The 16,550-nt window shown below is 35.8% G+C and overlaps 1 protein-coding gene across 1 annotated transcript in view; it reads left to right on the forward strand.

Annotated features, from left to right (window-relative positions):
- NCAPG2 (non-SMC condensin II complex subunit G2) overlaps window positions 1–16,550 on the forward strand; it is a 365,294-nt gene that overhangs the window by 15,438 nt on the left and 333,306 nt on the right. Inside the window, exon 7 of the mRNA XM_053713827.1 lies at window positions 15,869–15,963. Within this exon, the coding sequence (XP_053569802.1) occupies window positions 15,869–15,963 (95 nt within the window). The remainder of the gene's footprint in view (window positions 1–15,868; window positions 15,964–16,550) is intronic.

The following is a 16,550-nucleotide window of genomic DNA, read 5'->3' on the forward strand; positions in this document are numbered from 1 at the left end:
TATTAGTTTCATACAAAGTATTAAACCAAAAAGCTACCTTCTTCCAGAACTGATACACTCTAGGGCACAATGCAAACATATGTAAACTGTCAGCATTGATATTACAACATCGTGGACAGGGGAAGCTTTGATTAAAATATATTTTGGCCAGTCTCTGAGGTGTGTAATAAGAATTATGGATTATTTTCAAATGACTCTCTTTCCAGCTTATTGGTATTTGAAGTTTATTGATTAAATTAAAGCTAGCTCTTATTTTATCTCGATCAACTCCCGGAATCACTACATTCCAATTTAAATTAAGGTTTTCTAGCCAGGAGTCGCTTTGTTTAGATAACATACTATAAAGTAATGAAATAGAAGGAGATTTAATTCTAGAAATGGAAATCCTAGCTCTTAACTCAGACCATGCAATTGCCTCAATACCATTCCACTTCTTAGATTTTATGAAATGCAGAATTTGGAAATAGGAATAAAAATTATTACTTGGCAGATTAAACTGACCTCTCAAGTTATCAAACTCTTCTATTTGTCCATCAGCTGTAAAAAATTGGTGGACTGCTTTAAGACCCTTATTGGACCAACTTCTAAATACTTTTTGATTAACCCCAGGCGAAAATTCAGGATTGCCCAATAGGGGTAGATATTTCGAAAAAGTATGTTCAATACCGATTACCGAACAGAGAATTTGCCAGGCAGCAATTATATTTTTAATTGAGATTAAACTCTTAATATTATTAGGTAATTTTTTTTACAGATATATGTAATAAGGCTTTAAGAGAAAATGGATGGATCATAAAACTTTCAATTTCTTTAGATGAAAACCAATTAGTTTCTGCCAGCCAGTCTACTGCAATTTTCCCTAGGGCAGCAATATTATAAAATTTGATATTAGGTAAGGCTAAACCGGCTGCTTCACGAGAATACATTAGTTTTTCCAAAGCAATACGCGTTTTTCCTTATCTCGCCAAATAAATTGAGAGAATTTTGCATTTAGTTTCCGTAAGTCAGTTTTAGTCAAAAGCAAAGGTAAATTCTGTAAAGGAAAAAGTAGGCGAGGGAAAATAATTGACTTGATAAGATTAACCTTGGCTGACAGAGATAAAGGTAGAACAGCTCACAATTTCAAGTTAGATTCGATTTTCTGAAATAGCGGCTTAAAATTAAGATCATACCATTTATCTGGGTTTCTGTGCAAAAATCCATAGATATCTTAATATCTCAACTTCTTTGAACGGGATATTAATTGTCCTGGTATTATGTTTAGAAATCCACATCACTTCACTTTTCTGAAAATTCACCATATAACCGGAAAAAGAACTAAAGAGATTAAAAGAATCCAAGATTATAGGAATAGAGTTGGATGTATTGTATAAAAAGATTAACAAATCATCGGCATACAATAGAGTTTTCAGAGAGATTTTACCAAGATTGACCCCTTCCATCACTTCCCTAAGCCAGATCGCAAGAGGTTTGAGTGCCAAATTAAAAAGTAAGGGCGAGAGAGGACATCCTTGCCTAGTACCTTTTTGTAATCTTATACCAGAGGTAAGAGTATCATTGATCAAAAGGTAGGAAATAGGAGATTTTATATAAATTGCGCACAAATTGGAGGAATTGGTTTTTAAACCCAAATCTCTTCAACGTCTGAAATAGATAATTCCATTCTATGGAGTCGAATGCTTTAACAGCATCCAGTGTTAGAAGCGCAATATCATGCTTAAATTGTTTACTAATATCTTTATTTAAATTCCAGATATAATCTATAAGAGTAATAATTTTCCGAATGTTTTTTGATGAGTTTCTAGAGGCCAAAAATCCCGTTTGGTCTTGATGTATAATTTTATCAAGACATTTCATTAATCTGGTAGCTAAAATAGAGGTTAGTATTTTATAATCTATATTTAGTACCGAAATCGGTCTATAAGAGGCCATATCTTCAGGATCTTTATCTTTTTTTGGTATAAGAGAAATATTAGCAGCCGCAAAATATTCTGAGAGTGGGCAACCACTCATAAAATAGGAATTAAAAAGTTTTTCCAATGTGGGCTTAATCTCATCCGCTAAAATCTTATAGAATTCTGCGGGAAGAGCATCAGGACCAGCAGCTTTATTTACTTTAGTTCTATTTATTGCATCCTCTATCTCCTCCAACGAAATGGGGGAATTCAAGCCTTCCAGAGAGTCACCTGCCACTTGAGGAATTTTTATTTGAGACCAAAATTTCTCTTGATTTTGTTTATTGTTATTAGACTGAGAATATAAATTTTTATAGTATAAAAAAAAAAGCATTATTAATATCATCTACTTCAGTATATCTATTATCTTGGTCTTTAATTGATAAAATATAATTCTTTTTCTTCCTACTTCTAATTAAATTTGCTAGATGTTTTGTCGAACACCCATAAAAGCCCTTATAACGTATATTAAGTTTAGTCTCCTCCTCTAAGAAGTTCTGTTTAAAGAATATATCCCTTTCTGATCTGGCCCTAGAATAACATTCCCAGTGTACAAGCGTTGGGTCAGTAATATATTTTTTATAACTATTTCTAACATAATTAGCCAATTGGGCTTCTCTCATTCTATCTTTCTTCTTCTTCTTTTTACACATATATGCTTTTATTTCACCCCTTAGGAATGTTTTAGAGGATTCCCAGAAAATATCAATTTTATGGAAATAGGAGATGTTATACGTGCAGTAATCTTTCCATTTTTGTTTTAGCCATATGTTAAATTTCATGTTCTTATACATATACCGTGGAAAAATAAAATTTAAATTACCTCTTACTAAGTTAGAGGGCAAAAAAAAAAACGACAGAGACAATTGCATGATCCGAAATAACTATCTCACCAATTTCCGCTTCCATTTTTTGCAGTGATAGAGATTCTGTAACTAAAATAAAATCAATTCTAGAGAATGTCTTGAATGTTTTAGATTCACAGGTATATATACGTTGGTCCGGGTTATAAAGTCTCCAAATATCAATTAATTTCAATTGATAACAAAATGTTTCCATAAATTTAGCTTGCTTATTATATAAAGCCAAATTTTTTTTTTGAAAATCTATCAATCGTTGGACAAAGTGAGAGATTAAAGTCACCTCCTATTATCATTCTATCCGTTATGAAAGGAAATAGTTTACTCTTTAACATTTCCCAAAATACTTTAGAGAATATATTTGGTGCATATATATTACAAAGAACAAACCTAACTCCATTAATTTTTATTTGTATTACCATAAATCTTGTCTCTGGATCTAGCTCACTATGTAAAATTTGGTATGATAGATTCTTGTTTAACAAAATAGCAACCCCTGCTTTCCTATTTTTACATGGAGTCGCTAATACCTCTCCTACCCACTTGCAACGTAACTTCAATATTTCAGGGTTTTTTAAATGGGTTTCTTGTAAAAATACAATACTAGGGTTTTGCGATCCTAATTTTTTAATCACAAGTTTCCGTTTTATAGAGTTACTGATACCCCCTACATTCCACGAACAGATCCTTAAGTTCCCTATTGTATCAGCCATATAGGAGGCAAAATAGATAAAAAATTAAAAAAAAGTCCCGCATTCAATTTCCTACTCAACCATAAACCAAAAACATACACACTTACAACTTTATAGAAAATCAATCTAACCTAATGTAAGACATATCATTAAGTTCAAGTCACACTCTGAGCGACACTAAATCATCATCAATTCAACATCTACTGGTGCGAATAGGAGAGGTGAGGGAGGAGAAAAAAAAAAAAGGAAAAAAAGAGGGGGGAGGGAGAACACACTGGAAAGAGAAAAACTCCTTAAATTAAACACTACAGGTAATCCTGTTTCGTTATTTGGTCCCATTTCCAAATAGGAACTTAATTTGCTAGATATATCACAGACTACCGTAGAAGTCTTCTAACTTCCTTTAGAATCTATATATTCTCGTGCTTTAGAGGCCTCAGAAAAGAGAGTTTTATTACCATTATCCTCAACTAAAATTTTGGCAGGATAAATCAAGCGTGCTTTTATTCCTTTATTTATCATTGAAGTACATATGGGAGACATAGCTTTCCTTTTTTGTACTGTCTCAATAGAGAAATCTTGGAACAAAAGGATTTTTTTTATCCTTAATGGTAAATGTTTCAAATTTTCTATATAATCTTAGCAATTCAAGTTTATCTTGGAACCTCAAAAGTTTAAATATGCACACTCTGTCTCGTCTATGGCCGTTTCCGGGCTGTCTACTAGGTCCTATTCTATGAGCCCTTTCGATAGATAGTGGTAAGGCGTGAGGAGGAAACCCTAAAGCTTGGGGTAAAGTTAAAGAAGTAAATTCAATCAGATTGTCATATTCTGGAGATTCAGGGACACCTACTATCCTAATGTTATTTCGCCTAGAACGGTCTTCTTGTTCCTCTAACCTAGCCTCAATATTTTGAATTTTAGTTTGTTGTTTACTTGGCATACTTTCTTGTTTGTTAATTATATCTTCCAAGTCAGATATCCTGACTTCAGCTTCTGACATTCTGATAGCGAATTGTTTCACTTCTGTGTTAAGTGTATTAAGTTCTATCGAGATACCATTGAGCTCTTTTTTTAATAATCTCAAACTGGGGAGAGAATAGGTTACTAAGTTGTAATATTAGAGACTGATTATCATTAGTAGTGAGAGAAATTTCAGAAGAATCAAAACTCACTTCTGCCCCTTTTTTTTTTCTCTAGATTTGGGTGGCATTTTCAGAGAATGTTGGTTGACCTGAGTAAAATATTTTTCCATAGACAAATAGAAGAAGAAAAAAAAAAAAACAAAGAACAAAAAAGTGAAATACAATCAAACTGTGATAAAACGCTTATAGAAGAAGCGGAATAACCACTAAGCAAATAATCTGACAAAACAGCTTGTAATATAATGTGGTCTTCCGAAAATAGCAACAGGTGCTGACCCCTTTTTCCCTTCTTTTTTCTTTTATGTTTTGTGATTTGAAACTTTTCTAAAAAAAAAAAAAAAAAAAAAGGGTCTAGTGTTGACTTACTTGTGTATCTTACTGCAATAGAAAAAAATATTGTGGGATGTGCATATTTTATATAAAGAACCCAGGTGCAAGGGAGGATTGTGTGTATCCCCTTTTCAATTTCCTTTTCCTTTACCCCAGCACTTTCCTGGGCCGAAAATGATGGGGGGGAAAAAAAACTTCAGTGAGTGCAAAAAAATAAATAAAAAAAACAACCAAGAAAAACAAGACTATATGTCTTTAAACAGGAGGCAACCCGTATGCTAGCAACCTCTCACAATAAATTTTAGTAATAGCCCTGAAGACAAAGTTAGTATTATTATGTTTCAGATAATATTTAAACACTATAACAAAGATTCAAAAACATCCAAGGGAGCAACAAGCATAAGAAAAGCCCCTGCATAATTATTAATTGTAGCCTCTTAGATTCAAGAGCAGACTACAGTTATTCAGAAAAAAAATTATACAGTCCCAATGTTCTTTAAACATTCTTTAGCAAAAGTTCAGTGTAATAAAAAAGGACAGGACTATATAGTTGTAAATTACTCTCTCTTTTCTCTCCTTTTTTCTTTTTTCCCCTTTTTTTTTTTTTAGAATATCCCAATTCAGGAACTTTCAATATGTCCCCCTTTTTATCCTCATCTCACTCCACAACGGTGGTTTTGTGTGGCATTTCTTTTCTTTCTGATTTTTTACTTCTAGCCCCTTCAGAGCACAGTCAATCCAGCATGTTCCCCAGAAGGGGGAGAAAAATCCCACTGAATAAAAGATTCACATACCAGTGCAACAGGGGAGTCGCCAACCCAGATGACCCCAAATACTTATATTCCCCCAACTTTACTTTACCAGTTTCCAAGGAAATAACCGGGTACAGGCTGTTTGTTGCCAAAGTTTCTCTCTCTTACCCACTGCAGTGTGAGCCAAGCCAAGCCAAGCTTCAAAGTAGCGTGACAAACAATACAGACGCCAACCAGGTGCGTCTCTCCTTCCGGACCGATGAAGCAGCGGATACTCACAGATCCCTCCGCCAATAGCCTGGGTCAAACACCCGGATACTTCAGGAGGAGCCGACACTTCCCGCCTGCTTCGCCCTACCAGGAGGGCGCAGGCACTCTCTTCCATTCGCCCCTCCACCGGGTTCCCGGCAGATATCCAGCGGTAAGTAAAGGTTAGGTAGGCAGACCACGGAATGGTACTTGACTGTTCTTTCTGGGTCACCGGGGCGCTCCCCAGGTCTTTCTTTGAGCATGAGTAGCAGCGACTACGCTAGTTTTAGGACTTCCGCCGACAAGCTGCAACAAATCTATGCAGCAATTAGTGGCCCAAATAGCCGGTGTGGGTACGGCCCATGGCCTAATCGTTAGGAGAAAGATTCTGGATCTTAGTTCACCCCTCTGGAGCCGCTGAACCATGCGCAGCGTGCAACGAGAGCTCCTCCGCCAACGGAAGTCGGGCGGAAAACCTCCTTTTCCCCCATTTGTTTTTTAATATCCCTGTAAAATTTCACGCTCATGCTGTAATTTTCGCTTTTGTGTCCTTTTTAAAGGAGAAAGTAGATTGCCCCACTTATAGACAATTAAAGAAGAAAGAAAGAGAAAAAGGTCTTCTTAAAATATTAGCTTTTTAAGAAAATTAACATTGTCAACTTCAACTTAGAAATGAAAACGAAGGGACAGTAAAGAGATTTTTATATAAAATGCTATACATAATGAAATAACTTTGTGGAATATTTTCATTATTTATTTTGCCTCTTTTTATGTAATTTATCTCTGAAAATTGAGCAATTTCTAATTCTAAGAACTTAAAAATGGACCCCACTGACATCTACAGGCTAACTCTGCTACACACCTGTCCCTAATTGGCTTCATCAGATAACTGCAAAACAATCCACTTTATGCAATCTTTGACAGTGACTCACCTTCTTGTTTGTGGACGTCATTCCAGATTGGCTCCTCCAAATGATGATGGAGTTTAGCTATAAAAAAATAGCTGCAGAAAAATTTGTTAATTTGTTTAGAAAACTTAGACGCTTGGCTGCTATGATATTCTATAGCAACGCAACAAAAATGTCTTGTAAGTGCAAGATGTGTGCTGTCCCTTTAAAGTGAAGGTAAACTTTGATGAATTAAAGCCCGTTTTTTAAAAATACTATTAAAAACAGGGGCACTTTCATTCATCAAAGTTTACAAAGCAGCCGTTTTGTTTAATAACGTACCCTTCTCTTCATAGCCGGAGCAGCTTCACACATCAGCAATGACTAATCCGGCTTCCTCCAATCACTGCATGGCCTCAGGCAATGATTCTCCTGGGGGGAAAGCCATGATTGGAGGAAGGAAACTTGCACGATTCAGAGCATGTAATTTTAATGTGCTTCGTTCTCTTGGTATCCCTTTTTGAAAATATGCACATATCCCACACTAGTAGGAGAAAGCTGCTGATTGGTGACTGCACACGTTTTGTCTTTTGTGATTGGCTAGCTAGATGTGTTCAGCTAGCTGCCAGCAGAGCATTGCTGTTCCTTCAGGAAAGGATAACAAGAGAATTAAGCAAATGTGGAATAGATGTAAATTAGAAAGCTGTTTAAAATTTGTATGTTTTATCCTTATGAATTTTTTTGGGGGGGTTTCCTGTCCCTTTAAATATATTCTAATTAAAGGGACATGAAACACAAGCAATTTTTTTTTTTTTTTAATTGTTTTATTTATAATCCAAGTCACTGTCCAAAAACAATATCAACCATTTTGAAAACATGGCATAATCAAAAGATACAATAAATTTGACAACATAGTACTATGTTCATTTATACATGTAGTTAAATTTAGGCTAATCATCACATTAATGAACACAAACATTTTATTTTCCTACAATGCTTGGAGTTTTTGATTTTCAGTATAACCCCCCCCCCCCTTGTTCCCCCCCCCCCCCCATGCGAAGAGAAAACATAACAAAAAAAAAACCAAAAAAAAAAAAAAAAAAACCAAACGAAAACAGAAAAAAAAATTACCATCACTTTCTTCCTCCTGAAGCTTTACCAGTTCCCTAATAGAACAATTTCTGTATTTCTAAAGGGGAAGATTATATAATCTATTTCTGCAGCCGGAAAGATTTTTAAGAAGGCTGCCCATTTATCAAAGAACCTTTTAATGTCTTGTTCATTATTTATATCCGCGTTTCTCTGGTCTAAAATGCATTGTTTTTTCATGCAGTTTTTAATTTCAGTAATGCTTGGCATTGCATGACTTTTCCACTTCTTACAGATTAAATACCTGGTAGCAAGAATAGCGGAGATTATTATTTTTTCATCAGTTTGCTTACCAGGCTCTTCCTTAAGGCAGAGTATTATGATATATTGTCAAAGAGACATAGCCTATCTTAAGCACCTTTTTTAGTCAGTATTCGAGCCTAGCCCAGAGATTTTTAATCTTTGGACAATACCAAAACATATGTATTAAATCAGCTGCCTGATACGAACATTTAGGACATTTATTAAACCCTACATTCACACATTTGAAACCTCTCTCGGGGGTAAAATATGCCCCATGAAGGAGCTTAACATGTGCCTCCCTCCAAGTTGCAGAGAGCGTTACTTGTGCAATTTTTTTAATTGACAATTGAATAGTTTTAGACTCAATATTACTCTGAGGGATTGCTGTATTCCAGTAGAGGGCAATCTTTGCCAGTACCGGTTCTCCTTTATTTGTACCCAGAAGATAACATGGTGCAATTGACATATGACCATTTCTTGTTAGAGCAAGCCAATCATCGAGTTTACCTAGTCCCCATTCCCAACCAGCTTTCTTAACTAGGTCCTGTGCAAAATGCCTTAATTGCAAATACGCAAAGAAGTCTTTATTGGGCAAATCAAAATCTCTTTTTAATTCCTGGAATGTTTTGATATATTTTCTCTCTTTATCAATTATTTGGTATACCTTGGTTAACCCCCGATTATGCCATTTCTTAAAGACTTCGGAATGCAATCCTGATTGAAAAATAGGGTTACCTATTATAGGCAAAAGACAGGTAGCACTATTATTAATTGAAAGAAAGGTTACTATCTTGTGCCAAGCTTTAAGTGGGTTAAGAATTGTTTTAAATCGTTTAATTTCTGAGGGGATTTCTTTAGGTACTAAGTGTATTAATGCAGATAGAGAATATGGGTAGCAGACACTGGTCTCGAGATAATTATTCAAGACATAGTTATTAGATGAGATCCAGTCTGTTGCGACACGAGCCAGAAAGGAGAGGTTATATAGCCTTATGTCTGGTAAGGCAAGACCACCATCCTTTCTTGGTATTGAAAGTTTCATAAGAGATATCTTTGACCTCTTATTCTGCCATAAGAACTGTATAAGTGAAGTATTGATTGAACGTATATCCTTACCTAATAGAATTATTGGTGTATTTTGAAGTATATATAAAAGTTTTGGAAGAAGAGCCATTTTAAAAAGGGCAATCCTTCCAGAAAGTGATATTGGGAGATTTTGCCATAACAAAAGCTTTTCTTTGATCATTTTTACTACTGGGGGTATATTCAATGTATAGAGATCTACGGACCTTGTCGGAATATGAATCCCTAGATATTTAAAAGAATCTTTTACTTGGCGAAAAGGAGTTTTTAATATTGAAGTTTTATTTTTCCTGAGCCACACTATCTCTGATTTTGTCATATTTACTTTGTATCCAGAGAATGTACCAAATTGTTCCAAGATCTGAAAAAGTTTTGGTAAGTTCAGTTTGGTGTTAGCCAAATAAAGCAGCAGATCATCAGCATACAGACCGATTTTTATTTCGCAGTTACGAATTTTTATACCATCCAAATGATGGCGTATTTTAATTGCCAGAGGTTCAATGGAAATATTAAATAAGAGCGGGGAAAGAGGACAGCCCTGCCTTGTTCCTCTACCTAACAAGATAGAGGGGGAAATGTTGTTATTCACTATCAATCTTGTAGATGGGTGTTTATATAGATTTTCGATAAATTCAAGAAAATTACCTCTGATGCCAAATTGTCTTAACGATGTTTTGATATGTTCGTAAAATATTGAATCAAAGGCTTTTTCAGCATCTAAGGAAATAATAGCAAGGTCAGGTATGTCCTCCCCCCCGCTAGTTAAATTAGATAGTACCTCAAAATATTCTGTCACCAATAGGGCTTCCCTAATTTTTGAGGCTGAGTTGCGGTTATTTAGAAAACCTGCTTGATCAGTATGTATAATTTCTGAGAGGGGTCTTTGAAGTCTAGATGCTAGAATTGCAGTAAGAATTTTGTAATCTGAATTTAACAGTGCAATTGGTCTGTAGGATTCCTTGTATTCAGGGTTTTTTCCGCCTTTTAATATCAAAGTTGTGTAAGAATTGGTAAATGAAGAGGGGATCATTTTACCACTAATAAAGAAGCTGTTGAAGAGCGTGCAAAGATGTGGGGTGGCTTCACCAATCAGGATCTTATAGAATTCACTAGGCAAGCCATCTGGACCTGCTGCTTTATTTGAGGCAAGCTTGGATATTACTTTCTCTATTTCTTCTATGGAAATAGGGACATTGAGGCTATCAGCCATTTCTGATGTGACAGTAGGATACGTGATATCTCTCCAAAAGTCATCAGATGTATGCGTATCACTTGTTTTAAATGAATATAATTCCTGGTAATATTCATTAAATGCAGCTAGTATGTCTTCGGCTTTAGAAAGCTGAAGACCTTTATTATACAATTTGTCTATGATTGGTTGTTTTTTCTCATTTTTTATTAATTTGGCCAGCATCTTACCTGATTTATTACCATATTTATATAGCTTAGCCTGCATTTTTAATTCCTTTTGAGTTTCTTGCAGTAAAACAAAAGTATCCCTTTCATTTTTTGCTTTAACGTATTTTGCCCAATTTAAGGGGGTTTTGTCAAGCAGATAATGATTATAAGTGTTAGTTAAACATTGGCATGATTCTCTTTCTCTAGATCGAATTTTCTTATGCAGGGCTGAGCTATATGAAATTATTTCGCCTCTCATTACTGCTTTTGCAGTGTCCCAAAATACTTCAGGGCGGTTTAAATAGTCTTTATTAAAATGTACAAATTCCTTATATCTATTTATAAGCCAGTTCTTGAATTTTACCTCAGTCGTCAGATAGTAGGGAAAAAAGAAACGTGTTGCAGCAGAATACAAATGTGAAAGCTGAAACTCAAGTACAATCGGTGCATGATCTGAAAGAAATATTGGTCCTATATCTGTTTTTACCCCTCTCATCACCATACGTTCATCAATTAGAAAAATGTCGATTCTGGAGAGCGTCTTATGCGCCTTGGAAAGACAGGTAAAATTTTGAGTAGAAGGATTTTGCTGTCTCCAGATATCCCGCAGTGCTAAGTTCTGCATTATTTTTTTAAACATCTTACCCTCTAGATTATCTTTTTTTTGTTTTAACTGTTTGACATTATGTCTTAGCCTATCAATCGGGCATTGTGGTGCCATATTGTAATCTCCTCCCATAATTAAAGAGCCTTCCGTGAAGGATAATAATTTGGTCTGCAAAGTGTTCCAAAATTTTGGATCAAATACATTAGGGCCGTATGTATTACATAATGTATACATCTTCTGGGCAATCTTTATTTTCAGTAGTACATATCTCCCCCCGATGTCAGCCTCAAAATGTGTGACTTCGGTATCAATTTTCTTTCCTATTAGAATTGCTACCCCCCTTTTCCTCTTAACACTAGGTGCAAAATAGATTTCTTTTACCCATGTTGATTTAAGTTTTAAAGATTCTTCAGCTGATAAATGGGTTTCTTGAATAAAACCTATGTCAGTCTGGATCTTTTGCAGGTGATTAAGGATTGCTTTTCTCTTTATAGGGGTAGATATACCACCTACATTCCAAGATACTATTTTACAATTTTTATTCAGCATATTCATTTATACATTAAGAAGGGAGAAAGAGAAGAGAGAAAGAGAAAATAAATAAATAAATAAATAAATAAAATAAATAAATTAAAAAAAATTAAAAAAATAAAAAAAATAATAATAATAATAATAATAAAAAAAAATAAAATAATAATAATAATTTAAAATTAGACACCTAAATTTTCTCCGCACAGGTGGGGGTTGGGTCCTAGGACTCACGTCTAGAAGAGACACGGTCTTTCCCATAAGCAAAAACCTATAGCTTACACTCAGTCTAATAATCAGATATTCAATATTGCTGTTATTAAGCTTAGGAACCCAGTGTGTTATAGAAGCTCTCAGCCAGTTGAGCTTCTTCAAAGAAGTGTGTGACTTCCCCAACTTTAACCTTTAATTTGTAGGGGTACATTATGGTTGCCTGGTACCCTTTTTGTATCAGTTTGGAACAAATAGGAGCAAGCTCCCTTCTCCTTGCTGCAGTGTCAGCGGAGAAATCTTGAAACATAAGGATTGTAGCGTCTCCAGCCTTAACAGGCTGTTGTTTGCGATAATGCTGGAATAAGGTAAGTTTGTCTTGAAAATTTAATATTCTAGCGATAACAGGCCTAGGCCTAGTTCTATCTTTATTGCCTGAGCGAGGTAGACCAAGTCTGTGCGCTCTCTCCACTGGGATGGGATATAGGGTAGATGGCATCTTTAAAATTGTAGGCAAGGTTTCTGATATAAAATTAACAAGATTGTCATATTGTTGTTCTTCCGGAAGGCCTATAATTCTTATATTATTTCTTCTAGAACGATTTTCTAGATCTTCTAATTTGTTTTGAATTTTCTGTACGTTATTATTTATACCTTCTAGATTAGAACTATGCGTTATTGTTAGATCTTCCAGGTCCGAAACTCTTTGTTCGGCTTCCTGCAGCCTATTGGAGAATTGACGAACCTCTTGTGTCAGAGAAAGAAAATCTTGTTTGATTTCAGCTCTAAGAGCCTCAAATTTAGGAGAGAGCGCATCAGATATACTAGCGACTAAGCTGTGAATATTGGTTACTTCTTGTACAACTGGTACATTTAACATAGTTGGTTGCGCTTCTGTGGGAGGCTCCTGATTACCCTTCAATTTTCTGTCTCTCTGTCTTGCTGCCATGGCTGGAGAAATATTCCGGGGTGAGGTGTGAAGGAATTTATCCATGTGCCAGAAAAGAAAAGAGAATTAAAAAAAATTGAAGTGAGGCAATTTATCTAAGTGAAGATCAATACAGGGAGTGAACTTAATTTTAGAGTTAAGTTTGAGAAGGTGAAGCGTTCTCAAATAGACAAGTGAGGATAGGGATGTGCACTATTGTGACCAAGTGAGGGAAAAGAAAAGGGGAGAGAAAAAAAAAAAAAAAAAAAAAAAAAAAAAGAAAGGAAAAATAATAAACTGTGAATTAAATCGTGTTATTTAGATCCAGCCAGGGATGCAGAGATCAGGGACGTTATTAATGTTAGGCAATTTTATGCCAATTTGTTAATTGTCTTACTGTTGCTAATCTTCAAAAGACACAATAAAGGAAATGGTATCTCTGAAAGCAGCAACAGCAATTTCTTAATTAGATTTATATCCAAGAAAATATTATTCCAGCAATTATATACAGTATATTTTATAGGTAAGCAAACATATTCACAGTGACCTAGTTATATCCTGGTTCAGTCAGTTTCATTTGTATTTTATTTTCAGAGAAGTTAAAATATCTCTTCTTTAAAGAAAATTTATAAGGTAGTTTTAACTAATGATCTTTATATTTCTATATAAACTTTCTCCCTGTCCAATAGTAAGGGATAGTATTTTATTTTCAGGGAACGTAGGAGATTTATTCTTAGGAAAGAGTTATTAGATAATATAACTGAGGATCTTTTATCTCTATATAGCCCTTCCCTCCAAGCAGTAATAATGGGTAATATATCCTGAAAAAGGTTATAGTAAATTTCTCTGGTATTGAATTATTAATTCCTTATTCACACTCAATAACCTTTGATTTTTTTTTTTTCCTCCCCTTCTCCCCTCCCTTCTCTCTCCCCTGAGAATGTTTCACTTTTTAGAGGAGAAAGTACAATGTCTTTTTACATACTATGCACATTTTACACATTCTTAAGCATTAACATTTTTGCCTAGATTTGCTCAATACATTGATATGACAAAAATTGTAGCGACAAGTAATATAGTTAAATAAAATTAAATGCGCCAAACAAATCATATGCAGAAAAAAGAATCATATAAGGAGCCAATGAAAAAAAAAAAAAAAGTTCCTTTATATAGTTAATAAAGTTCAGCCAGTTCTTGTATGTATGCAGCTCGTCACCTTACCTGGGTCATTCTATGCATCAGCGTTCAACTAATAGCCAGGTAGGTGGGCGGAAAGAGCCTTTAATATGAGAAAATGCCAAAATTGCTGATACCTATTAGAGGGGTTAATTATACAGCCATCTTCCATAGCATTTTTACCAGGATCCATACAGTGTTCCCCAGGACATGCAGCTCTGGTTGGTATCCCCAAAAAAAAGGTGAAGAGAGAAAAACATGCTCCCAGATTGAGCACCTCCTAATTTAGCGCTTACCCACAGCGTCTCGAGGAACCAGAGCAGAGATATGCAGAGGCGCTGCACAGGGAGATCTCAGCGGCAACTGCCAGGCTAGCTACACACAGCCCCGACCTCCCACGCAGCACCGGTGGGGGAGGGGGGATTCTCCAGCAAGCTTTCAGTCCGGCACCGAGCAGAGCCGCTTCGAGTACTTATCGCTCCCTGCTTGAAGATGCGGCTCCGCCACCACACTTCAGCTCAGTCTCACGGATGATTTCTGTCTCCCTCGCAACTTCGGTGGGGGAGAGGAAGGTATGTGGGGGGTCCGCCGCGCTGCTGTGGGTACTCAGGGCAGGAGTCAGGAAAAAAACATCAGGTCCTTTGTTAGTGCAGCAGTGTTGATATATGTAAATAGCCTTATCCTCCCACGCAGCACCGGTGGGGGAGGAAAGGGTATGGAGAGAATCTGCTGTTATCCTGCAGGTAAATAGGGCCAGGTTCAAGGCAGTTTATCAGTATAGCAGAGAGAGTGTATAAAGATAGCCTCAACCTCCCACGCAGCACCGGTGGGGGAGGGAGGCACTCTGTTCCTCTTTGAAGTTATATCACAAGTTCTAATATATATAAAAAGAGGAAGCCCAAGGTATAGGCTTTTTGCAAGCTGACTAATAATGTCAGCACAGTGGGATGTCTGTCCACTGTCTGGTTCCAGGAGCGTTGATACAGGCTATCCAAGAAGCTACCCAGGTCCCTGGGTTTGGCACGAGAAACTCCACCAGCAGCTGCAGGACTGGAAGGTAATCACACACAGGTGTGTGCAGTTAGCTCCTCCTCCGGAAACCACTCGAAACACAAGCAATTTTAAACAACTTTCCACTTTACTTTTATTATCTACTTTGTTTAGTTGAAAAAAGCATACCTAGGTATTCTCAGAAGCTGGGAGCTATCTGCTGATTGGTGGCTGCATATATATGCCTGTTGTCATTGGCTTACCAATGTGTTCAACTAGCTCTGCTTCTCCATCAATAAAGGATACCAAGATAATGAAGCAAAATTGATAATGGTAGTAAAATGGAAAGTTGTTTAAAATTGTGTGCTCTATCTGAATCATGAAATCAATATTTAGGGTTTTATGTCCCTTTAAAGAATATGAATAATTGACTATACATTTCAAAATGGAAGTGTGACGTTGGTATAAATTGCTTAAATTATTTTTAACCAAACTCTCAAAACTACAATGCAATTTACGAACTGTGGGTCAAGTTAATGAGTTTTTTTTCTCTGATTGAAGCTAGCATCTGAATTTGAAAATTGTGGGAATTTTGCCATATGATTATCTTTAGTGTGTGATTATTTAAAATCATGCTGTAAATTAGCTAGTGGCTAGTGCATTTAATTTTCTTTTTCTGTTTTTAGGGTAGGCGGTTTCTTAGCTTTCTATTCAGCTGGAATGCCAACTTCATTAAAATGATTCATGGAACCATTAAAAATCAACTACAGTGTTTACCAAAGTGAGTTGCCGGACTCTTTTTTATTTTTTTTGATCGACAGATACTACCTCTTTAATTTTAAATAAAGCCTAAATTCTTACTCATCCTCTAGTTGACATTCCCATCTATACATCTATCTATTCACTTGTATTTATGCGTCCATTCACCCATTTCCATAATTTAGCTCCTTTGTTGCAAAATATATGCATATGAAATATTTAAACTGACATTAAAGCCAACCCAACATGGATGCATTTCAGTTTTAAATAGAAACATTTTTCTTCTTAAACGGGAAGAGTCCACAGCTGCATTCATTACTTTTGAGAAGTACAGAACCTGGCCACCAGGAGGCGGCAAAGACACCCCAGCCAAAGGCTTAAATACCTCCCCCACTTCCCTCATCCCCCAGTCATTCTTTGCCTTTCGTCACAGGAGGTTGGCAGAGAAGTGTCAGAAGTTCGAGATGGTCTCTTATAGAGGGTAGTACTCTTCGCAAAGAGACTGTAGTTTTAAAGGGACTCTGAACCCAAATTTTTTCTTTCGTGATTCAGATAGAGCATGCAATTTTAAGCAACTTTTTTTAATTTATTCCTATTATCAAATTTTCT

This window comes from Bombina bombina, chromosome 5 (genome assembly GCF_027579735.1).
Source record: "Bombina bombina isolate aBomBom1 chromosome 5, aBomBom1.pri, whole genome shotgun sequence".
Classification (NCBI taxonomy): Eukaryota; Metazoa; Chordata; class Amphibia; order Anura; family Bombinatoridae; genus Bombina; species Bombina bombina.